General features: G+C 43.3%; 1 protein-coding gene across 1 annotated transcript in view; it reads right to left on the bottom strand.

Annotated features, from left to right (window-relative positions):
* The window catches only part of LOC310703421 (sodium channel protein type 2 subunit alpha-like), a 71,004-nt gene that overhangs the window by 39,179 nt on the left and 5,612 nt on the right, over positions 1-26,213 (bottom strand). Inside the window, exons 2-12 of the mRNA XM_083495796.1 lie at positions 19,872-20,138; positions 17,960-18,277; positions 16,081-16,201; positions 14,592-14,679; positions 11,177-11,305; positions 10,324-10,415; positions 8,870-9,133; positions 7,825-7,888; positions 5,254-5,395; positions 4,711-4,917; positions 1,547-1,819 (exon numbers count right to left, since the gene is read on the bottom strand). Of these exons, the coding sequence (XP_083351922.1) occupies positions 1,547-1,819; positions 4,711-4,917; positions 5,254-5,395; positions 7,825-7,888; positions 8,870-9,133; positions 10,324-10,415; positions 11,177-11,305; positions 14,592-14,679; positions 16,081-16,201; positions 17,960-18,226 (1,647 nt within the window). The 5' untranslated portion in view covers positions 18,227-18,277; positions 19,872-20,138. The remainder of the gene's footprint in view (positions 1-1,546; positions 1,820-4,710; positions 4,918-5,253; positions 5,396-7,824; positions 7,889-8,869; positions 9,134-10,323; positions 10,416-11,176; positions 11,306-14,591; positions 14,680-16,080; positions 16,202-17,959; positions 18,278-19,871; positions 20,139-26,213) is intronic.

The raw sequence follows: 26,213 nt of genomic DNA on the forward strand, positions 1-26,213 counted from the left end.
ATTGTGACTTTGCTACTGAGAGAAGGGGGGGAGGGGAATCAATTTTTGCTGGCCACAGTTTTATTTAATTGCACAACAAGAAACTCCTTAATGGAATCTTTTACTCCCTCTCTGCATATTTCATTAGCAGTACTCATGAATAAATAAAGTCATCACTGGTACTGGGAGGTGGGGAGGCAATCCTTTTGTTAAGATTTATTGCTCCTGCATCTGAATATGCTTTCGGATCTAGTTACTTTAAACTTCCAGTAATCCCTGGACTAGTCTGATTGATTTTCCTATTGGTTCTAAAGATACTCTGAAATACGAGGTTTGAAGTTCCTGGCTTAGCAACTTTTATTTTAAACCACCATTATCTGCGTTACAACATTTCACATGTAAATTTCACGTGGTGGTTAAGATGGAGATAAACCCTTTTATGATATTTTGTTTTGCATGTTTTTAATATGTTTTATTTTATTTTTGCTATTTGATCTTTTCCTTTGACTATAAATTGCTTCAGGACTTTGGTAGCGGCAAGTTTTAGAAATACCGTATTTTTCAGCCCATAGGGCGCACCTAGTTTTTTTGGGGGGAAATAAAGAAAAAAAAACATCCCCCCCAGCCCCCAGAACAGGCAGCTCTCCACAAGCCGTGGGAGAGCTGCGCGAATTCGCGCAGCCCTCCCACGGCTTGCGGAGAGCTGCGCGAAGCCCGAAGCCTGGGGGGCGCTGAGCTCAGCGCACCCCCAGGCTTCTGGGTGCAGGCAGCTCTCCACAAGCCATGGGAGAGCTGCGCGAAGTCGCACAGCTCTCCCACAGCTTGCGGACAGCTTCCTGAAGCCTGGAGAGCGAGAGGGGTCGGTGCGCACCGACCCCTCTTGCTCTCCAGGCTTCAGCGAAAGCCTGCATTCGCCCCATAGGACGCACACACATTTCCCCTTCATTTTTGGAGGGGAAAAAGTGCATCCTATAGGGCGAAAAATACGGTAAATGTATAACACCTACACCTAAGTCTTGGGATCATGCAGCCCCCACTTGTCCCCCCGACACTACATTCGGTACTGGAAGGAGAGGTACGACTCCCACAGTGGGGTCACTGTGGTGGTGGGGCAGCCTTTGCCTCCACCCCTTATTTGTCCTCAAATGTAAATATTAACTTATATGGGAGAAAGTAAAAGGATGCACTCAGGGACACTGTTGAGGTGAGGATGAAATATCCCCCTCTGCCCTTGGTCACCCCCAGTATCTGCAGGCTTTGCCCTCTTTTAGCTATGACCCTGACTGCAGGCCTTTTAGCTTGTTCCATAGAATTCAGTGGGAGACACTGCAAAACAAAGCCAGTCTCTATTTGCATGCTTTGACTTGGACCAAAAAAAAGAAAGAAATAATGGATTTTCTTAATCCTTAATGGATTTTCTATAAGGGTCTTATAGCATAGCAGGCTTCTTGTGGAAGAGAGTTGTGCAGCTGTGGGGCCACCATGAAAAGGGCTCTGTCCTATTCCTTATGACCTGGGATATACATGAAAAAAATTGCCTCAGAATTACATAGCTTGCATACTTTACCTGGTGAGTTGAAGTCCTTTTTTCATAGGACAGGCGAGCTCCCCTTCGGATACTGTCTTCCGATTCAGATTTAGGAAACTGTTCGGCTTCTGCCCTATCTTCTTCTACTGAAAGTTCCTTCTGCCTTTTTTTCCTCCGCCTGTTCCTTCTTTCTTTAGCACTCTTGGAGCTTAATTTAGATGCCTCTGAGGAACTTTCCAAGAGCTCCCCCAATCCACCCACACCGCTGAAATCTCTTGATGCCATCGATGCTGCTGCCACAGCTGCTGTTGTCTGTTGTGTTACAGTGTCAGGTAATTAGCATTAGTTGGATTACCACATTAAATCATAACCTTAGAGGGATTCATTATTGCTTCCAAGGTTACACAGTCACAAAGCAATTACGTACAAATGTCAATAATTAGTGCCTCTCTATTTGGAATAAAATAATGCTTGCTTTCTTCTTTTAAGGTAATGAAGTTCTCTGAAAATACAGTTGTCCCTGTAGTTGTCCCTGTAGTTTTTAATAAGTTAGCCACCAATGGTATGTTGCCTCTGCTTAGAACATGCCTATTCCTATTATAGTCCAACAGAGAGCCATTAGCTCCCAATCTTTTCTACTTCACAGCTACTTCCACCAGCCCATATTTCTGGAACACACCAGCCAATTCCATCCTACTATTTAAGAGTTCGTAGTGAAATATCATGAAGGCCAGTGGATCATTAGTTATTTGCTTCTGCCGAGTTTTTCACTTCTAGACCTCCTATCTCGTTGACGAGTCACATTCATTGATAAGGAGTGTCTTCACTCCCATCATTCAGCCTGCCCTCCCCGGCCAAAGCCAGGCTCAGAGCGGCTAACGTCATATAGATAAGACGATATGCATAACACAAGCGATCAATCAGTTAAGATACACCCCACAGTTAACATTAAAATTAACATTAAAATTAAAACTGGACAAGTGGCAATCTTCAGGTTAAAATTGGAAGCAGTTAATACTCGCCAGGACCAACTGTTTCCACTGATATTATAAGGACCTATGAGTGGGCTGGGAACCTCCTTCATGCTTGTTCTTATACAAAGAGAAAACGAGTCAGGCTGAACCCTGACCAAAGGCCTGGCGGAACAGCTCCACCTTGCAGGCCCTGCAGAAAGATGTCAAGTCTTGCAGGGCCCTAGTCTCTTGTGAGAGAGCGTTCCACCAGGCCGGGGCCACAGCCAAAAGGCCCTGGATCTGGTCAAGGCCAGTCTGATCTCCCAAGACCCTCCTGTACACTGCTAAGACTGGATCATGCCTGCAGGCCCTGTCTTCAGCTGCTGCATGTACAGCAGTCTCATACTACCCTTCACAAAGCTGGAGGAATATGAGAAAAGTCCCTGAATGCCTGATTGGGAACTGAGACCACACCAGGGTTCCCTATCACACATAAAGCTGTGTCCACATAAAGCCCCATTCATGGCTTCAGTCAACCACACAGAGGTTAGGGGTGGGACTAGCATATGTGAGGCCTAGTGAGTACTGCCCCACTCTCCTTCCTTGTGTTTAGCAACCACATGGATATGCAATAAGAATACACCTCAGCTGAAAATGGAGGGAAGGCATGGGATGGATACACTCCAGCCACACTATGCAGGCTTCCTTACTCTAGGGCAATCATCCCCTGGAATGATGGAATCCCGGAATTCTCATAAAAAGTCAACTTGGCAGTGCCTCAGGTGACACCAAGTATTTTAAGGTGGCGTGAGGAGAGCAAAGCACATTTATGGAGGAAAGGTACACATTGAAACATAGTCCCAATTCCTTTGATGAATGCAACACAAGTTGAGGCTAAATATAAGTACATAAACACCCGCTAAACGTTTATTTATATAATTAGCACCAAGTGTTTAACGGTAGCAGACTTGCTGTTTTGTGATATTTAAAGGTAAAGGGGCCCCTGACCATTAGGTCCAGTCGTGGCCGACTCTGGGGTTGCGGCGCTCATCTCGCTTTATTGGCTGAGGGAGCCGGTGTCTGGGTCATGTGGCCAGCATGACTAAGCTGCTTCTGGCGAAATCAGAGCAGCGCACGGAAACGCCGTTTACCTTCCCGCTGGAGTGGTACCTATTTATCTACTTGCACTTTGACGTGCTTTTGAATTGCTAGGTTGGAAGGAGCAGGGACCGAACAACGGGAGCTCACCCCATAGGGAAGCTTAAATCCAATGTCAGCTGCAGATTTGGAGGAACGTTGCCCCTATTGCCCAACCCCAAACATTCTGCCTGCCTCCTGCAGTCACCCACTTCTTATCTGTGGGCTACCCGGAGGGAAAGGGCTGGAAAGTCAACTAGCTTCTCTGGCTCCTCAGTCCTATCACTCCCACTTGGCCAAGAGAGAGAGAGAGGGAGACCAAGCATGCAGGCTAGTAAGTGGCAACAAGAAGGAGAACATCAGAAGGTCCAGAGAACTCTGGATGTTGTGGGATGTGAAACACAGGAGCAGTCAATTACAGCATTCCTAGAGTGTACATGTTTAGACATGGGGAGGGATGTTTGTCCAGCCAGCAGGTAAACTTCCTGTTTCCCTCTAAGCTGGGACAGACTTCCTCCGCATGTGACTAGAGGTGGGTGTGGCCTCACCTGTGCAGGTAACGACAAAAGCACAGGGCAGGGGCAGCCATCTCTCTCTCTCTTCTCTTCCTTCGAAGAAGCAACAAGCTAAAGATGCCCTCTTGGCTCCCAGCAAAGAGAGGACAAAGGGACTATCTTCTTGTAAGATAGAATCCAAATGTATATTACATTATTAAGTTGTCTGCCTTCTGGGATCTGATGTGAACAGAATGCGAGTAAACTCTTTTTATACTTTTGTAAAGGACTGTGTTGTGTCTTGTATTTTAAGAGGGAATAAAGGGGAAATTACCAGAGTGATTATTATAGAGGTTCTAGCGAACCTGAGCACACGCTACCATTGCAAACTTAAGATAAAGGGGAATGCTTTACTCTGCTGATATTTTGGGAACTTGTTAGCACAATTTGGATAAGGATATAATCCGTCAATATATCCTCTCCTGCATCCCTGAACCCACAGATGTCAGAGAGGGCCTTGGCAGGTGCTGCCCAGGAACGTAAAAATCCGATAAGATACAAGTTTATGTCAGCGCATTATAGCAAGTGCATTACAAGCAGTGCATTTTCCAGAAGCTACCTGGGCTTCTTCCTGTTGCTTTTTCAGCTGCTCCAGCATCTGCTGGAACTCGGCCTCCTTCTGCTCTGCTTCTTCCATGGTGGCTTGGTTCTGCTCTTCATAGGCCATGGCAACAACAGCCAGGATCAGGTTGATCAGGTAGAAAGAGCCCAGGAAAATCACCAGGACAAAAAAGATCATGTACGTTTTGCCAGCAGCTCTTAAGGTCTAGTGTGGGGAGAAACAACAAGGTCTCACCAGTTAGGTTTTCTGCCGATGATACTGCCTTGCCTATTCATCAACCACAAATTGTAATGATGCCCCAAATATGCATAAATTATAACTAATTGCTTCAGGTTTTGCGTCAGGTTTTTTGAAAAGTTACACACAGTCAGCAAGACAACCTTGACAACCATATGTCAGGAGTGCTCTGATGGTGTTTCCTGCTTGGCAGGGGGTTGGACTCGATGGCCCTTGTGGTCTCTTCCAACTCTATGATTCTAAGAAAGAAAGCCTCTGCTTTTATTATCATACATACTAAGCTTGCCTCGTGATGGTTCTCACCAGTTGGTAAAGGTTTTCCCAGTAGTCCTGAGTCATCAGCCGAAAGAGCGACAAGAAGGCCCAGCTGAAGGTATCAAAACTTGTGTAGCCATAGTTGGGGTTTCGACCAGCTTTTACACACACATATCCTTCCGGACATTGACTATGAAAAAGGAAACCATAGTGAAACACAACACAATATTTCTTTTGCTTCCATTGTGTGGTATTTTCAAGGCCACATTTCCCCCCCTAAATTGAATAGTTTGTTTTCCTAGTTGTTCTTCAGAAATAAGAGGTTAGATCCAGACCAAGTTAGGTGCGCTTAGAGGTCCCATTAAAATCAATGAAACAAACCTAGTCTTTGCTAACTTAAGTCCATAGATTTAGGAGCAATGTGTGCCTGGGACTGCAATCCTATTCCTACTTACCTCAGAGTAAGCCCCCACCAAACTCATTGGGACTTACTTCTGAGTAGACATGTACAGGGCTGCACTGTAAGTCTGCTTATTTCTGAAATGAGGCTTTGCATCAGTGGTGCCCCGCAAGACGAATGCCTCGCAAGATGGAAAACTCGGTAGACGAAATAGTTTTCCGTTTTGGAGGTGCTTCGCAAAACAAATTTCCTATGGGCTTGCTTCGCAAGACGACAATGTCTTGCAAGTTCCTGCTGGTTCCCCCCCCTTTTTTTTCTAAGCCGCTAAGCCGCTTATCAGCTGATCCGATCAGCAGATAAGCCGCTAAAAGCCGCTAATAGCGCTAATCCGCTAATCCGTCAATGGGCTTGCTTCACAAGATGAAAAAACCACTAGACGAAGAGAATCACAGAACGGATTCTTTTCGTCTTGTGAGGCACCACTGTACATATGCCTTGGAAGTATGTTTTATAAGGCAATATTGGTTGCAAGCCTTAGTTTGCTGTGAATTGCCCCAGAAGTAGCTGAACCACTGACCAAGGCATCTAATCTTTCATTTCCAAAGTTATATTGTCGAGTCTACAGGATTCCATTGGGAGTCTACAAGATTTCATTCAGAAAAACATATATACAGTTGTATTTTAAAAGATAAATCTAACATTAACATTAACATTAAATTCGGCTCACACATGAGACGAAGGAGTGTATGTCTCAGAATCATCATGCCATTCAATCTGTTAAGACTTTTAAGTTGCCACAGGGCACTTGGTCAATTTTTTATGCAACAGACAAACACAGACAAGCTTCTGGACTAATAATGAAACATTTATGATTAATTCCAAGGCCAAATGCTCATGGAATAATTTAAACGCAACTCAAATATTTTATCACCTCATTTTATTATTTCTAATTGGCTCTCAAGCAAACATTTTGCTACTGCAATGACTCAGCACAAAGCTAAAAGGGCTTGTTTAATAGGATTGACGTTTGGTAGAGGCATGCTTTGCTCCAGAGTCGCTTTTAAGCCTTTCATTTCTCTTTACTATCTATAGCCTTAATTTCGATCCATATTCTTAATTCCATGTTACTTATTCATTTGTTACATAGGCATCTTCACTATGACTATACCTCTCAAATGAGGTATGAACCAGTAGCATCCAATGACCACTAGACACAGACAAAATTTTGGGAGAGCTTTTTCAAATGGCAAGAGTCTACAACAGCCGCACAGCTGATCGTCTTTAGTGGCTTCAGGGACGTGGAACAAACAAGACCTCTCTGTCAAGACTCTCATCTGGGGTCTCTTAAGGCCACACAACCTCCCTAGAACTCCCTGAATGCTTTTGCCAGATCTTGAAACCCAATCATGCTTCTTGTTTGCCTGAATGGAGGGTAGAGCGAAGAAACTAGCCTCCCGAACAAAGGCAATATTCACCATAAGTGTTGTGCCCTCTTTTGCCTCTGGCCTCACCCACCACCGACTCCCTAAAGCTTGTCCATAAAGGAAGGTGACTGAAAGAGCTTCCCTACCCCCAAGTGAATTAATCAAGAGAGTTAGGTACAAAACCAACCACCTTATGACATTAAAAAGGCAGATAAACGTGCCACATTGAAAAAGAGAGAAGGCTTAGGTTTAGGCTGGGAAATCCCTATGTCATGCGTAGGGCTGTCAGCTCTAACCCATTAGCTAAAGATAGGATCATAAATAGTGACACACACACATACACACACACACACCGCCCCAGCCAATGCAGTTTTGCAGAAGGTGACCTCTGGAATCAGAAAGCTGCTCTAGCAATTAAGCCCAGATCGTTTCAAATGAGATAATTGCTGGCATATGCCTACTCTTCTCTCTCCCCTAGGAGAAACCCGTGCACCTAATTGCCAAACTGCTTTATTATCTCACTTAAATATTTTTTTATGGAGATTAAGCCAGTACATGTATCTTGATCCTATATCCTAAACTAGATGCCTTATTTACATTAGGTTATATTCTAGCCTGGCACATTCTGGACTCCTAGGACTGCTTGTGAAAGGGTATGTGTGTGTGTAGTTGACATTGCTCACTCATACCAAAGCTCCTAATAGATGCTGGACTGTTCAGGTACCTCTCAGTCAAGAGGCTTGGTGCTCCTTAGTTTTATTGTAGAGAACTCAATGAATTATTAAAAATTCTTACCCAGCATCAGAGCTGTTGCCACAAAGCAGGGCATCTCTTTGTCCTTCCAAAACATAAAAATGACCTGATTGGGGGGGAAAGGATAAAGAACTGTATTTTTCAGTCGTTGCTGTTATGAAACACAGATTCATATAGAACTATAACCAAGTGATTTGGTCCCCATCTTGTCTTTCCATTTGCAGAGAAGCTCAAGATCCAGTAGAGGCTCCCACTAGAGGAAACGGAGTGGGAGAGGCAATTTTTAGCAACTCCCCTTCCTCCCGGCAGCTCTCAGTGCCACCTCCCCTGCTTTTCTGATGGGTCCCATGGGCTGGTCCCCTACAGCAGCCTTTTGGGAAGAGGCAGAGTGGGCTGCAAGGGGAAGGGTTATCAAGGGAAAAAATACCTTTCCCATTCCTACCAAAAGGTAGTCTGGATCCCATCAAAGGAAAGAATATGCTTCTTTTAAAAAAATTACACAACTTTATGCAAATATTTGTTTCGGTTTTTTTTTTTTTTAAAAAAAATAATAGCTAGGAATCTCTCTCCAAATCACTGTTGTCTTGGCACCTGAGTGCTAAAAGCTCCCTATTGATTGAGAGTAAGGATAAGGATTGCTACACAAATTAAAGAAATCTTAGTTGATTACTCACTCCAGAGTTCACTGATTTGAACTGCATAAATTTGTGCATGAATAACAAGAAAAGTTCTGAAGAATAATACTCTTTTTTTTAATTTTAGGTGATGGCACGTCTTAAAAGATGCATTCCCTCCTGTGCAAGAGAGGAGAAATGCCTCCAGTGGTGGCATTTGTTGCTTGTGCCTTTTGTAAGTGCGTATTAAAACATGACTTGCTGATATATTTTTTTAAAAAAGAAATTTGCTGCCTGATTAATTGGAGGAGACCATTTTGTCAGCAGATCAAAAGGCTTTTAGGCAGGTGAAACAGTCAACTGCTTGGACCAAATGTTGCATCCCTAATTTTAATGTTTCAGCTTTTATATATATATAACTTGCATAACACACGTCCTATGTAGGTGTATATATTTGTATCAATCATGCTTACTTTCTTCCTCAATGTACTCCTCCCAGTCAAAGGTGCTCTCTGTAGTGTTAACAAAAGTACCATTTTCTCCCACTGTGATATTATTGAAGTCGCTTTCAAAAGTAAAATTTTCAGGTGGCCAAATCAGGCATTTATGCCTCAAGTTCCCCATGAAAAGCTGCAGCCCTATTAAAGCAAATACACTCAGACAAAACACGGTCAGGATCATCACATCTGAGAGCTTCTTCACTGACTGAATTAGGGCCCCCACAATGGTCTTCAGGCCTGCAAATGGGATCGAAAGACGTATTAATAAGTATCAAGCATTCTTCCATCCTATTTAAGATGCCATGCAGAAACAGCGAACAACATCTTGTTTGCGACACAGTAAAGCTTAATGAACAGTACCCCAGAACTTGTGGAAACGCATGAAGAGCAAAAACTGTCCATGAATGCACTGTGTACATTGCATTAAATGTACACCTTTTTTCCCCCTTTGCAAAACAAGAAGCTTTTTCATTCATGGAATGCCAACATATAATAATAGCATTTAGTAAACAAAAAACAAAAAAAACCAAAAAAACAGCAGCAGCAACAACAACAAAGTAAAACCCTATTTTTTCTTCTCTTACAAAGCATTTTCACCAATCACAATCCATTCTTCGCCTCACCCACTCCCCAAAGGAAAAAAAAGGAAGAAAAATAGGTAGGGAATAAGATCCCAGGCTATGTTCACATTGACATTCATTAATATGTTCCCAAGCAATGTTTATTGAAACAGGTAAGTTTTAAAATAAAACAAAATAAAATAAAATAAAATAAAATAAAATAAAAGCTTTCAGAGCTTAATTCAAATTTTGGCCATGCAGCTCGATCTTATGCATGTTTACTTGGAAATAAGTTCCACTGATTCGGTGGGGCTGATTCTCTAATAAGTGTGTTTAAACAGAGCTGTAGCTAAGGGGCAGAGTCTAGTCAGGTTTTTTGCCCAGGGTGAAGCCCCTAAAGAGGTGCCATTGATGCTCCCAGCCTCTGTGCGTGTGTACACAAATGCACATGCGTGTGTGTATGCCAAGCTGAGTCTTTGACCCAGGTGAAATAAAGCCTATTTTCGCCCCAGGTTTAAGATTGCTGTCTTCAGACAATATGTGCTAAGATATATAGCAATATAAATGCTAGAGTGTTAAAGCTGTTTAGTGTGGAAGGAAAAAAATTGTCACCTTTATGCAGCAACAACAGTAAAAAGCAAACCCCAAAACAAAATGTAACAGATAGGCTGTGCATTCTGTAGACGTCTCATGCAATTGTTCGCTAAACTCGAAGGCTGATTTTGCAAATTAAAATAAATGGTAGATTTGAAAAGACAAGGGATCTTCCGATTCCTGACTTTTAGCAATATGGGCAGTGATTAATGAGACTAGTGCTAGAAATAGTGGAACTGAAAAATCAGCCTCCGTGTTTAACCTAGGTCTCACCTGGAATGACTGATATTGTTTTCAATGCCCGGAGAACTCTGAATGTTCTCAACGCTGAGACATTGCCCAGGTCCACAAACTCTGTCAAATATCTGCAATAGGGGAGTTCACACACAAACACAATGACAGCACACAAAAAACAGTTGGAGATACAAGGGGCCTGACACTTCATCAATCCACTCACTTCTTACCTGGGATTACAGAAATAGTTTTCAAAGCTCTCAACACTCTGAAAGTTCGAAGAGCTGAAACATTGCCTAGGTTTACAAATTCTGTTACATACCTGTAGAATTAAATCACAGTTACTCAGAATTGCAGAGCTCAAGCTAATGACTTGGGGTCTTTCATCAAGACCAACTTGGTGATTTCAGCTTTTGCAATATTATACTAAGCATAAGGTTCACATTTACAAACTGACACCTGCAGTTAAGTTTCGCCAAAGTAAAACACCCATTCTGGACCTGAAAGGTTGAACTAAACTAATTTAATATATTAGCACGTTGTCAAATGATGGTTCCTGGAATGCAGGACATGAAATTAGCATTCCTAAAATGTAAATAAACAAGTAAATAAACATCGCTTTTGCTGTTTTGTATATTGTGAATTGGAAACTTTACTGATAGCAGAATTTGTACTTACTTCAATACATGCCTCTTGGTATGGTATATTTTGGGGTGGGGAAATCTGCTGCCCTTTGGATGTTGTTGGACTACAACTCCCATTAACCATTGCACATTGTCTACATTGGAGTTGGAGTCCAGCATCAGGAGGCTAACAATTTCCCCAACACTCGTACAGACTGACACTAATTCCATGCCCTTATAAGCTTTTAACAAATGGTTAAAGCACTTACGCCATCAAAATTACGCTGAAGTCGAGCCAATTCCATGGGTCTCGAAGAAAAGTGAAACCTTCTAGACAAAAGCCCCTTGCGAGAATTTTTATAAGTGATTCAAAGGTATAAATTCCAGTGAATGTGTACCTAAAGGCATAAAAATAAAGAATTATTGTTGACTTCCTTTTATCCTCTGTAATGAGCGTCTCATAAAATAGTTTTAGACACCTTGGATGTACCTGAATCAAAAAGAAAAGGGCAACCCTAACTGATCCGGTTCAGCAGCTATGGTGCTACATTTGCATCATATTTAAGAAATACAGAAGCCCTTTTAACCACTGAAACCATCAGGGCAACAGCCAAAATTGTGCTACATAATGTATTCTACCACACAACTGCTTAATTGTTCTCACCAAATAAGGATAATGTCAAATCACCCATTCTAACATGTATGTTGGTGGAGAAATAGACATATGAGTTCTTCACGATTCCCCTTCCACTCCTAGATTCCTCCAATAAATTTATCTTCGTGTAGGAGTAACGATACACTGAAACAACTACAAGTTAATCAAAACAAAGTATTTTTCACGCATTGTGAAATCAGTATTCTTGGATGTCCATCCCTATATACTAACAGTGACCTCATTCTCCAGAGTTTGGATGCTGATGAAACCAAAGAAACACCATCTACTCCAGACATCTCCAACCAGTTGCTCAGGTGTTATCCAACTCCAGCTCCGATCAGCCTCATCCAGCATGGCCAATCATCAATAATGATTAGCACTGGAGTCCAGCAACATGGAATGCTTACTGGGTGCTTTTTTGAGGGTGGGAGATGAGAAATTAAGGGGAAGTGAAACTGAATGGAGCATCCCACAGGGAAGCTTGGCTTGCTGACACACAAAGAAAAGCCCTCCACTTTGCAGCTTGTTCTTACTTTTTCCGTTCTCGTCAAGTTTCTTATTTAATCCCACTCCTTCTTGGGGAAAGGTTGTTGCTTGGTGGTAAAGTACGTGCTTTGCATGCCAAGAGTCCCAAGTTCAATCAAGGTACGGCTGGAATGGACTCCTGCCTGAAACCCTGGAGAACAAATACTGAACTATGCGGATCAATTGGTCCAACTGAGTATAAGCACCTTCCTACATCCCCATGTGCTGTCATGTTTTCTGCCATCTAGTCTTTGCTCTTCAAGCGACTTCCATATTCTGTACTGCGTTTCCTTAAGCCCCGTTGGAACAATAAGTCTTATATGAGTCAGACTTGCATCTCCATCACCTGACTCCTCCTTACCTATTTCCACTGTTTACTTATCAAACCTCCGTCTTATTCAACTGATGTGGAAAATAAGGCTTCTCTGGGAACCTAGAAAATTGCATCTTCTGTACAGGACCAGAGTTCCTTCTCTCACACTTTCAGGGCTTGCTAAGAAATAACTGATGGCATGTATGTTTTGCCTTCCTTACATATACAATACTAAGCAGTTTTCATGGTATTCCAGTCAATCTGCTACCCAAAGCATCGTCTGACAAGACCCAGAGTTGCTTAGGTTCTGTAAGATGGCTGCCATCAGGTGCCTTCCTGCTGTATCTAACACTTAGTACTGTGTTTTTTAAAAAATCATTGGCTAGAAAGATACAGACAAGCTAATGGAATATAGCTCTGCTAACAGGAAGACTTTGTCATCACTGAGACAGAGGACCAATTCAGATGATACCTTAAAGACCTTTCTGTCCTGCCACATGGAAGGCTAAGTTGAGTGTGCTTCTACTTCCACCGCCCCTGCATTGTCAAAGGTGGATGGAACTCTATTATGTCATACACAGGTAAAACCCTATATAGTTGTACCTTAGAAGTCGAATGGAATCCGTTCCGGAAGTCCGGTCTACTTCCAAAGCATTCGACTTCTGATTGGCTGCAGGAAGCTCCTGTAGCCATTCGGAAGCCATGGAAGTCCCGTCGGATGTTCAGCTTCCAAAAGAACGTTCAAAAACCAGAACAGTCACTTCCGGGTTTCAATCGTTCGGGAGCCAAAACATCCAAGTTCCAGGGCGTTTGACAACCAAGGTATGACTATACATGCAGACTACAATCTTGCTGTCATTCCCTCCCCCCACTCCAAAAAAAAGAAAATTAACTGTAGGGTTCTGGACTGTGCACATAGGTTTTAACAAGTGTACAACATGATGTTTGTGTCCCACCTCCATGTGAATATGGCAGGGACAACAGGGATGGCCAGCATGCATACAGCATGCACACAATGTGGCCGAGAGTAGCCCTTAGGCTAAGTGTGGTGACAGTTTAAACATGCTCCATTTAAAGTGCAAGAAAAAATGCTGAACCCCTATAAGACAATCCCAGGACATGGTGCAAAGGCACATGACATAGCATGTGAAGGGTGCACGAGGACCAAGTTAGATGCAACGCTGTCCACAATTAGCAATTACATGAGCAGCTTTTTAGTAAGGCATAGTAAGACCTTGGGACATGGGTGGCACTGTGGGTTAAACCACAGAGCCTAGGACTTGCTGATCAGAAGGTTGGAGGTTCGAATCCCCGTGACAGGGTGAGCTCCCGTTGCTCGGTCCCTGCTCCTGCCAACCTAGCAGTTCGAAAGCACATCAAAGTGCAAGTAGATAAATACTGTAGGTACCGCTCCTGCAGGAAGGTAAACGGTGTTTCCGTGCGCTGCTCTGGTTTGCCAGAAGCGGCTTAGTCATGCTGGCCACATGACCCGGAAGCTGTCTGTGGACAAATGCCGGCATCCTTGGCCTATAAAGCGAGATGAGTGCTGCAACCCCAGAGTTGGTCACGACTGGACCTAATGGTCAGGGGTCCCTTTACATTTACCTTGGCATGGAGTTGGGGGTTAACCCTGTGCTCCATCCTGTAGTCCCCACCCAGATCAGGGCCCCTATACTTGCTATTTGTGTTTGGGCAGGGGAGTTCTCATTCATTCCAAAGGGAGCTTTCCCTGTCCACTGCAAACAGCAGGTGCAGGAGGACTAGTTAGAAGCACAGCATGGGAAGGGGGAGGATTACAGTCCCCTGCACTCTCTGCACACATTCCAATGGGCCCCGGACACTCCTGCAGTTTATGTTTAAGAAGCCATTCACATGATTGCTAATTGTGTGAACGGCGCCTTGTCTGTTCATCGCCTAGACAGAAGACTGCTGGGAACACCCTTGGTATGCTGTCTTGAGTTCCATGGAAGGAAAACAGGAAATTAATTACAAACAAACAAAAATCACAAAATATGTTTTCATTTAGGATCTCCTTTAAAGCTCTGAAGAAAAGGGATAAGGAAATGCACAAATCATCATAGGAATCTTATTGGAGACAGCTGGTCAAAATTCACATCTGAAATAGCAAAGAATCAAAACAGATAACACGTTTTCCAAAAAAAGAAAAGGAAAAGGTATTTACGGTACTTACTCTACATTCTTGGTCCATTCTGGAGGGTTGCTCATAGTCATAAATACACAGTTGGTCAAAATAGTGCACATAATTAGCATGCTGAATAATGTAAGATGTGGTCAAGGAATGATGACCATTAAATCAGAGATCAGGTTATAAAACCAAGTTAATGACAGCACTCACTTTAAATAACCTCTTTTTAATAAAAGCAGTGGACACACACAACTTTTCAAGAGTTCCAACATTTTGCATGCAGCAGCAAAAGAAAAAGAAAAAGAAAAGACAGAGATTTGTGTCACTCTTTTAAAAAAATAGATTCATGGTAGCATGAGCTTTTCTAGGGAAGAATCTACTTTACCAGACTAATCTTAAGAAATTGCAGAAGTTGCTGCCAGGTCACTGTGGATGTGTCACTATCAAGAGGTTATGCTCTCTATTTGCTAGCAGGGTATAGGCATGTGTGTGACCCAAGACAGCACAGTATCTACCTGTAACTATATGAACCAGCCATACATACAACTGTGGCATTAGTTATTAAAAACCAGTTAGCCATTTATTGTCTCTTTCTATTTTCCGAATCTGGACATTTTTGTGGACTTTCTACAAGTTTCTGAAGACAGCCTAAGACTCTGAAATAACTCTTCCTTCCCTGTTAATGCTTCACTTAGTGGTTTAGCTTTCCAGATAAAAGATTTATCACAGATAAAAGATTACTCACAAGATATTCAATGGAAAATGTTGACATTAACACGGGCAAGGATAATGAATTTTCTCTGCTCCGTTCGCTCCAATTGCTTTCTCCTCCTCAAATCCCCAAGTCGCTTCTCATGTGCCCCTCCACCACAAAGTGCATCAGTGCCATCCAGTTACTTCTGAGATGCTTCTTTTAAAACAGGGGTTGCTACCATCTGGCCCTCCACGTGTCAAGTCCTGGTGCTACAAGCAGTGCTTGTGCCATTTTGGTAACCTGCACATGTAAATCTGGCGAGCTGCATGTTCCCCATCCCTGGTTTAGAACATCAACATTAATTAAGAAGCACTCCCTAAATAAACTGTGAGCAAAGATCTTGGTTCTTGCTGAATCTCTCAATATTGTCAAATGGTCATTCTTGAAAGGTACTGCTATAGTTCTAGATACATGCTGAAGTCCATCAACTACAAATGGTATTTTCTGGTCAATAAAGCTTTGAACTTGATCCTTCATGCTTTTAAAGCTAGTCTGGCAAACCTGTGCCCCTCCAGATATTGATGGACTCCAAATCCCACAATCCCTCCCCTTTGCCAATGGCGTGTGGGACTAATAGGAGTTTCAGACCAACAACCTCAGGAGCATAACACGTCCCCCACCCTTGTTCTCAACATGCATGTGTTTTCAACTACTGACAAGGGACACTGGTTTACAATGTATCTGTAAACAGGACAGCCATTGTTGTTGTTTTCAAAATAGCATTAGAAAATACTTCAAATTTAATTCCAAACACTTAAAGGTAAACGACTTGAAAAGGATATGAATGTACCAAAATTTTAATAGCAATTTTTCTGAGAGGATTGAAAGGGGTTAAAATGTACAAGGCAGATGTGGCGCTGAATCGGAAAATTGCCTTCCCTCTGTTCAATACTATGAAGGTCTGGAAAACAAAAAAAGAACGAAAAACAATCATGTATTGTTCACAGATTATTTACTTCCTACACTTTGTTGCTTCGCTTATTTCAGTGGAAGATGGAGCTTCTTGCTGACTCATCCCACTGTGCTTTTACAACTGAATTCAAGCCAATGGCCCCTCAAGTTAATAGAATTATTATTATCAACAGCAAGACCGCTTAGAGTCACTATTTTATTTTATTTTGTCAAGGTGACCCAAGTAATCAGAGCACCTCATCCTAAAGGCAGCATCAAAGACCAATGATACATATGCACACAAAACTACTTTCCCGTGAATTGATCATCTTCCTCACAACCATTTTCCTAAAGTGGACTGAGCAAAGACACGAGAACTCATATTCAGGAGTGTGGTGAGGCAATCAACAAACACAAAAATTCAGCTGGTGACACACCACTATTGGCTTGGTGAACTGACTCATAGTTGATCTCTACAAGTGGCACAGGCCACAATAATTCAACAGCATCCGTTCAAAACCTTCGCAGAAGGATGATAAATCACTGGGGCCTTGCGCTCCAGCACAGTCTCTGCAATCTTAGCGGAGAAAGAGTCCACGGCAGGTCCCAGTACCTGCAGACACCAGATGGAGTTGACACCCCGTGCCATGGAATCTTGGGTACCAACCCGGAAGTACACCTGTCAGGGGCTGACTGCCGTTGCGGCTTCAAGGGCTTGAAGCAGCTGAACCTTGTCTTCACAGATGTAAGAGAGGCACTTTTCCTCCTTGGCATACTATAAAGAGGGAGAGGAACTGGAGAGGAACCTGCCACCAGAGGAACAACATATATTTGAATGGGAGATTTGCTTACAACACATACTGCCTTGGCATTGGAGATGCAGCAGGAAGCAACAGAGAACTCTTTATGGGAGAAAATTCAGGGGCGAGTCAGGAAAGTACATTCCTTCTAAGAACAGGCAGAGCCGGCCCACTCATGACATGGGATGAAGCAGCTGCCTCAGGTGGTGGAAATGGAAGAGGCAGCACTGCCACAAACACCCGCCACACCACCACCACAGACGCAATCCAGGTAAGAGAAGAGGAGGCAGCAGTGGGGTGGCACAGCATTCCGCCACCAGCTTTGCGGCTCATATACCCTTCCCCTAGGGGTGGAGAGGGCACAGCAGCAAAGATCTGCAGAATGTGTTATTTCTCATCGAGTTGGCAAGATGGGAGGCATTCCAGCGCCAGCTTTGTTGCTGGGTGGGAAGGGAGCTTCAGAAAGTGCTTCTCCTTGAAAAGGAGCAGTTTCTGAATTACACATACACACACACACACACTTGGCTGGTGGGGATTGGTGAGGGTTCTCCTTTAAGAGGAGCCCTCACCAAGCCTTGCCACCAGGCAGGAAGGGAGTTTTGGAAAGGGCTTCTCCTTAGGCTTTCCTCTCCCACAGCTCTGGAACATCCCTGGGAACAGCTACTGAGGTAAGATGGAAGGGTGACCCAAGGACCCCAGGAAGAACTCAAAGGTGGGAAGAGGGCTAGGGAACTCTTGGTGGTGGGCAGAGGAGCTTGGGCCTCTGTATGAGCAGGCAACAGAAAGAACATGCATGTTGTCATTAAATAAAAAAATGATTATGCAAACAGAGCAACATTTTGTGCAAGCCCAAATGTTTTCCAGCTGAAATCAAGTAGAAAGAGAGGGATTTCTGGTGAAATAAGTAAACAGTGAAACGGCATTAATGCAGTGGCCAAAATCCAGCCAGTCTTAACAAAACAACTCACTTTTTTATTGCTATAATAAGGGTCAAGGTCCTCCAAAGGTTCGGACACCATTCCTGGAGGAATGTCTCCATATATAAATGGAAGTGTTTTCCCTGCTTCCAAGTCACCATTTGGTTTTGGTCCATTTTCGTCATCAGCATCTGAATGATCCTGTTTGGGCTTTTTAGCTTTTTCCTCTGCACAGCGTTTTTCAATAGCTGCAAGAGATTCTCTAGTAAAATAGCGGAAGCTGTCAGGTCCTGGTGGTACCAGCAGTGCCTGTGCCATTTTTTCATCCTGCACATTTAAATTACTTTTAGCCTATTGCATAAGAATGACCTGAAAAAGAAAGAAGAATGCAAAGAGAGAGAGAGAGAGAGAGAGAGAGAGAGAGAGAGAGAGTGTTAGGGAAACATTCAGCATTAATGAACCCACTGCCAATTTTTACAAGCCTAAAATAGAACCTGTTTGAAATATATGCAAAACTTAGGCAGTCTTTGATATGTAGGTTGTGCTTTGTTATGTTTAAGATGATTGGCTATTCCCAGACTTCTATTCCTACAAAGGAAAATTATGCATATGAAGCAGGAGAAATGGATGCCTACGATGCACTGTCTCAATGGCCAAGGTCAATTCCCCGTTTCAGAGGTTCAGCAGGTCATGTGCAGAGCAGCTTCAGACATCCATGTGAATAAGCTCCACAGAGAGCCCTGGAAACCAAGCAGATTCATAAGTCTCTGGGGGTGTGCCTGATTAACAGCACTTGCCCAGCACTGGGGGAAAGGACCTCAGGGGTCATCTAGTCCAACCCCCTGCAATGCAGGAATCTCATCTAAAGCACCCCTGGCAAATGGCCATCCAACCTCTGCTTAAAAACCTCCAAGGAAGGAGAGCCCACCACCATCTCATGGAAGTCTGTTCCACTGTCAAATAGCTTTTACTGTCAGCAAGTTCTTCCTGTTTAGTTGGAATACTCGTTCTTGTAACTTGAAGCCATTGGTCTGAGCCCTAGCCTTCAGAACAAGAGAAAACAAGCTTGTTCCATCCTCCATCTGATAGCCCTTTAGATATTTGAAGAGGCTATCCCATCTCCTCTCAGGCTCCTCTTTTTCAGGCTAAACATACCCAACTCTCTCAACCATTCCTCATAAGGCTTGGTTTCCAGACCTTGATCATCTTTGTTGCCCTCATCTGCACACGTTCCAGCTTGTCAATATCCTTCTTAAATTGTGGTGCCCAGGACTGGACACAGTACTCTGACCAAAGCACAACAATACTATTACTTCTATTGATCTGGAAACCATATTTCTGTTGATGTGGCCTTGAATAGCATTCGCTTTTTTATTGCTGCATTGCACTGTTGACTCATGTTAAGCTTGTGGTCTACTAAGCCCCCAAGATCCTTTTCACTAGCACGCCAGGTGTCCCCTATTTCTGTAGCTGGTTTTTCCTGCCTACGTGAGGAAACTTACATTTGTCTCTGTTGAAATTCATTTTGTTAGTTTTGGCCCTGTTATGCCTTTCTTCCTGAGGCAATCCTTTCTAACCACGTAGTCAAAGTTCAGGCATGGGGAGCCCTGACTATATCATTAGATGCCCGGCCCATAATGCAGAAGGAGATACAGGGTCTTCCTTTCTCAAACCACCTTGGTGTAAGTACTTTCACAGGACACACAGGAGGAAGGAAAGGCAGAATCTGTACCAAGGGTAGAAAAGACAAAGGGCCAGAGACTGTAAGAGCGAAAAGATATCCACAAGGAAGTAGGAGAGGTATGTGAAGAGTTTAGACCAGGCTTGAGGTTAAATAGGCTCAAGATACAGGACTTTTAACTGTGCAGGGAGGGGCAAGGAATCCACATAGTGAGTGGATGTGAGTGGGAGTAAGCTCCCTATGAAATGTAATCGAATACCCGAGTGTGAAAATGTGTCCTACCTTTTTATCTCTGGGCAGTATCAGTTCTTGAAATGGAGCCACCGGAACTGCATGCGTATCCGTTTGGGTGGGCTATGCAATGAACGACTGTGGGCTACGAAATCTTCTTTTCCTCAAGAGACAAAATGAAGTCAAGACAGCCCATCCTTAAAAGTGGTAGAAGTCGAATGCTTCTCCTGTCAGCAGATTCTTGCCATTTTGGGATATGCAAGCTAGAAAACGTTTCTAGCTTCCAGTCACATCACCACCTGAATGACCTTGGGGAAACTAGGATAAAAAAAGGAAGTTAACTTCACATATGGTGCCAGATGCCCTTAACACAGACTGCTGGAAGTTCTCATTAACGTCTGTGATAATAAGGTAAAGGTAAAGTGACCCCTGACCGTTAGGTCCAGTTGCGAACGACTCTGGGGTTGCGTGCTCATCTCGCTCTATAGGCCGAGGGAGCCAGCGTTTGTCCGCAGAGAAGCTTTTGGGTCATGTGGCCAGCATGACTAAGCCGCTTCTGGTGAACCAGAGCAGCACATGGAAATGCCGTTTACCTTCCCGCCGGAGCGGTACCTATTTATCTACTTGCACTTTGATGTGCTTTCGAACTGCTAGGTTGGCAGGAGCTGGGACCGAACAACGGGAGCTCACCCCGTCGCGGGGATTTAAACTGCCGACCTTCTGATCGGAAAGCCCTAGGCTCAGTGGTGTAGACCACAGCGCCACCCGCGTCCCTGCATTCTTTATAAACTGGATTATCAAAGCCTTTATTGCAGGGTCGGGGAAGCTTTTCCAGTCAGAGGGCCACATTTCATCATGTCAAACTTTCTGGGGGCCGCATGACACTGGCGGGTGGAGTAAGAGGCAAAAGTGGCCAGAGCAAAGGGTGTGACTCATCTATGTAGAGTAGGCTACATTTGAACCATGCTAAAGTCAGAGCTTCCTACACTAAAGCACACACACACACTTCTCTGAATCCTTCATCTGGGCAAGCAACAGGCATTGAAGGACAAGCAAAAAGCATGTGAGGAAAATATGCAGTCTGGTGAGAGGTGCTGCCTGTTAGAGTCAATGCATAATGGCCAGAGCACGTACAAAACGTAGTCAAGATAGGGCCTGTTGAAGATTGTATATATTGACCAGGAAAAGTGCACAATTATCTTTTCATGGTTAGATTATGTGCACAGTCTCCAAGGGACGTGGTGAATGTGCACACTGACCAGTTATTATACACATTATCCACAAAGCTTTCCTTACCCTTAACATGCACAGTAAACATCTCATACAGGAGGTATTCTTTTCAGTAATTAGGGACAATGGTCAGTAAACCATTCTCACCCACTGCACACCAGCAAATGGAAAGCATGCCAGTTTTATTTAATATAACAGTGTTTATTTTCAGTACCAAACCTTCTTGACTTAAATTGTGGAAATATGTTTCATTCTTCCTGGTTGTTTTAATTAGAATTAGGGGGCACACGAAAAACCTTAATGTGTATAGGCATTGGTTTGCTAAGAGAGTTCAATAACACCTAAAAGATGTTGTGTAGTGGCTGCAGCAGGCTTCCTAAAACAGATGCCCTCTAGCTGTTATTTGACTACTATTCCAATCAGCCCTAGCCAGCGCAGGCTTTCCTTTTTTCCTCACTTCATACAGAACACAACAAAATGCATTGGTAGAGAATCTATTGTGCTTTTTAATAGCCTATGCAATGGCTTCTCACCCTCACATCTAAGAACGACAGAAATAAGTTCCTGCTTTGGATTTATTTTGTCCAGCTCTAATCTTTAGCTGTCTGCTTCTGTTATGTCTTCCTTGCCAAGTTGCAGTGCCTTTTGATGTAGTGCTTTTATTTAATACACTGTCACCAGCGAATTGGTACTGACAATGTCCATTTCTTCCAATGAGCTTTACTTTGCCAGCGAGATGTTCACACATAACCCAATGCCAAGATGTGCTTCCCCCATGGTTTTGCCCAGCCCTAGTTGGTTTCCCCTTGCCTCCTCTGCCAATAGCCACCTGAGATTCTGACTATAATAATAATAATGATAATGATAATGATAATTTATTTATACCCCGCCCATCTGGTTGGGCTTCCCCAGCCACTCTGGGTGGCTTCCAACAAAATATAAAAATACAGTAATGCACCAAACATTAAAAGCTTCCCTAAACAGGGCTGCCTTCAGATGTCTTCTAAAAGTGTGGTAGTTGTTTATTTCTTTGACATCTGGTGGGAGAGCGTTCCACAGGGCGGGTGCCACTACCGAGAAGGCCCTCTGCCTGGTTCCTGTAACTTGGCTTCTCGCAGTGAGAGAACCGCCAGAAGGCCCTAGGCGCTGGACCTCAATGTCCGGGTAGAACGATGGGGGTGGAGGCGCTCCTTCTGGTATACTGGACCGAGGCCGTTTAGGGCTTTAAAGGTCAGCACCAACACTTTGACTTGTGCTCGGAAATGTACTGGGAGCCATCTCAACAAATCTCCTGTATTGGCACAACCACACCACAGCACCAGCTTGCTAAATTGGCAGACTGCAACAACAGGGCATGCAACTCTCTTCAGAGATTTTCTGGTATTCTCTGCATGTCACTAGAGCTAAACCATTTCCCCTCATCTCAGACACTCCAAATGCTGTCTTGTAACAAGAAGTTCCTAACCCTTCTCTGGAATCCAAGTGGAACAAAATATTATCAATTCTCTGAAGATTCCTGCCAGGTTTTTTCTCTGAAGTCCTTTGCCACTGAAAATTATGACTATGGGACTAAAAGTACATGATCCCAGTCAAACACTCTGCTCAACGGCTCTGATGGAAATTCAGCCTAAATGTATTAGTGACCAATACTTCTAGTAAATCATGATAGGGAAGAGTAGCATACACATTTTCTAAATAAATGATTTGGGGCATACGTATTAGGAATCTCACTTAGAAGTATGGCATGGGTCAAATTTTCAAGCCAATGTTCCCAACAGAACCTGACTGGAAAATTGGCTTTCTCTGCAACATTTGCTATCTTGTGTAGCAAACCTTCACTACTATGCAGGTTTAAGGAGGACTGCCATCTTACCAACTCTTTAGCCATGAAACGGGTTTGCGTTCAGCTTTCAAAGCAGAATGAGTATTGGAGACGAAACCGAAAATATGGGAGACATAACTCCCACAGGTCTAAATACTGTAAACTAGGAATTCAGAAGCCTGCCAACAAATGATAATATTTAGCATTTCCATAACACTTTTAGCATTTGAACAGAATGTAAACATAATCCAAGTTATTGCAAATGCCAGTTAACACACAAAAGAAGCAGAAGTCTCTTCCTCAAACTCTAAAAGGGGTTGTGGTATGCTAATGTTCTAATTCAGGATGGAAAGCTGTCTCTCATCTGGTTATCTATTGTTAAGCAAAAATTGCCTTCAGATGACCAGGCGAGTCTCCACTTCTGTGAGGGTATAGCCTTGTGGTCAGCGCTATCATGTGGCGCACTATGGTGATAGTTTGCTGCTCTCTTGCCATGCCTTTTGGCCTTGAAGAGCTACTGGATTGTAAAACAGACTAATCCATGTAAGTGCCGGATTTATGTATAGGCTAAGTAGGCTGAAGCCTAGGGCCTCTAAATGTAGGGGGCCTCGCCAGCCCGCCCGCTCCCCAGTGTGCAGTCTCCCCTCTCCCCAAATAGCAAGCCCATGCAAGGGCAGGGCAACTCAGGACCAGCAACTATGAGACTCAGGGCTAGCCAGCGGGGCCCAGTTTGAAGCAGTGGGGCGCAACTTGATTATTATTATTTTTGGTAGGGCCCCAGTTCACAGCCAAAGTCTGCAAAATCTTATAGATATAAATAAAATCCATCTAGATTGCCCTTAGGGGCAGCTCGCGGGGCCCAATTTTCCAAATTGCTCCAATTGCCTTAAAGTCAGCCCTGATGAGACTGTGCAGGGGTTGGACTCACAAGCCCTGCACCTTCTAGGTCCCTGGTGTCACTATTCAGAGTACAGACTCAAGGACTTGTTATGGAAATAAAGGGGGGCACTTATTGGAAATCAGTTTTGTCACCTTTCCCCCCCAAACCCCGAGACAATAAGCCCAGCCACATTTTATTCACAGTCGCATAAGCACTACACTACAGCATGGCCATAAACCTGTACGTTCAACTGCTGAAATATACACCCAATATGTAGCAACAGAGATTTATGTTACTGCTTTATGAATGAACACTGTGGTTTACGAATGGACTCTGTATTTTGTGAATTACCTAAGAGCCACCAATAGGGAGCTCTAGAATCTGACAGCTAACTAATTGGGTACTACCAAACAGTGACATCTATTGCTGAAAGCAGGTAACCATCAGGAAATGCTTCAGCTTAGCCTTTGCACTGTTGACTGAACAGCCCCTGCTGTGCAGATAATGGAGAAAGCTCATAAATTGTATCCCTTCTGGTGTCCTGGCCAATTCTATTATGCTGGTGTAAACCCTGGTGCACCAGAAGCCCAGAATAGCAGCAATTAAAATCTGCTCATACGTCAGCGACTGATAAGACTTGTCAACCAGTTCTTCCAAAGTCTTCCTAAATTATAAAGCTCCAAAATACAGGCCAAAAGAAAGCAAGTCTGGGAAGAGTGAGGCATACAATGGGCACCACCAGTGAAAAGGCCCTGCTCCGTGTAGCTCCTGACATGGAATGCTCTCTATTGGAGTTTCCAGGTCCAGTACAAAGACCATAAGAAGGGAGAGCAGGGACTTTGATGTTCCCAACAGCTGTTAATCAAGTAAGCAAGCAATCAATCACACAGGTCACTTTGTCACAGTCAGGACGCCTATGTCCTGGCCAGGCCTGCACCCAATCTTGTTTTTGTACAATCTTGTTTGTCCTCAGTAACCAAAATTATATTATCAACTTACACAAGCAGAAAAGTTATTTTCCTTCATTTGCAAGGAATCGTACAAAACAAAGTGGTACTAATAAAGAAAAGTTCCAGGGTGGCAACAGAAAGCAAACTAAAAATGTTTTTGCAGTTCATCAAAACTATCCAGCAATATCAAGTTATAGGAAAACTGGTGCTATTAACGGTAATCCTTCTAGTTGGTTACGGTAATTGGTTCGGCAACTTCCATGTACATGAAGTGTGATGCTAATTATTTTCCCCTAGAGTTAAATGATAACTCATCAGAGGTAGCTACAGTTGCAAATGGCAACAAAATATCTGTGAAAGGAAGAGGAGCAGGTTTGCTCAAGTGTGTTGCAGGTAGAAATACTGTTTGTAAAGAAGTGAGAGCAGTAGTTTACTTGCTCGAATTAACAAATAAGAAAGTTTTGACAATTTAAATTCTAGATTAAAATTGATTACTTAATTGAGAAGGAGATTGTAACAAAACCACTGGGGCCTAATTTGAATAGTAGAGTGCCTGGCATCTGGTGGGCAATCTCATCCTTTATTTCCACACTGCGGCTGCATACCGAAGCACTTGTCAGGAGAGCTATGAGATTCAGGTGAGGGTCAGATGCCTTGTCAATACCAGCAGGTATATAACAGGAAGACCCGGCCTGCCCAGGCCTGGTCAAACTCTACGGCAAGGTTGGGAAGTAAGGCTTGTGGTTTATGGATTGCCCTTTTGAAAACACCCCTAAACTAGGGTTGCCATATTCCCAAAAGTGAAAAATTGGACAAAGTTGTTGAGCACACACACCCCATTATGTTTTTGAGCTTTTTTGGATTATTTAAGCATTTTAAAAGAAAATTCACCCTGCTTGCCATATGTCCGGGTTTTCATGGACATTTTGCAGATTCAGCAAAAAACCAACCAGATGCCATTTTGACAGCCAGATTCCTGGACATGTCAGGGAAAACCCGGATGTATGGCAGCCCTACCTAAACACAACAGTGATGAACAATAGCATTTATTGTGTCACTGCTGTTTCAGTCCAAATTTCTCCACAAAGTTCTTCATAGGAACATTTCAACAGCAGGCACAGTGTGATCTTCTTTAACTCCTTTTAAAAAAAACCCATAAAATTAATTAGAATTTACCTCAGAGTTTGCTAAAATTGGAATTCAGATTATACCTGTTAGTTGTCATTGGTCTAAATCAGGGCTTCTTTTCAGCCAGAACTCACCAGAACTCAGTTCTGGCACCTCTCAGCTGGATGCCATTGCTGTTATAAGAGAACAAGAGAGGTGTTCATGGTGAGTTCTGGCACCTCTTTTTCTATAAAAATAGCAATGATCTAAATAATCCTCAGATTCACTAAGGTTTTTGTGAATTCAACACACACCTTGCCTGAATGAATCAGGGTGGGGTTTTTTGTTACCTCACTTCAACAACTACTAAGCATTTTGTGATCTCTGTTGCTTATGATGTTTTA

This window comes from Podarcis liolepis (genome assembly GCF_965112155.1).
Source record: "Podarcis liolepis genome assembly, chromosome: 1".
Lineage (NCBI taxonomy): Eukaryota > Metazoa > Chordata > Lepidosauria > Squamata > Lacertidae > Podarcis > Podarcis liolepis.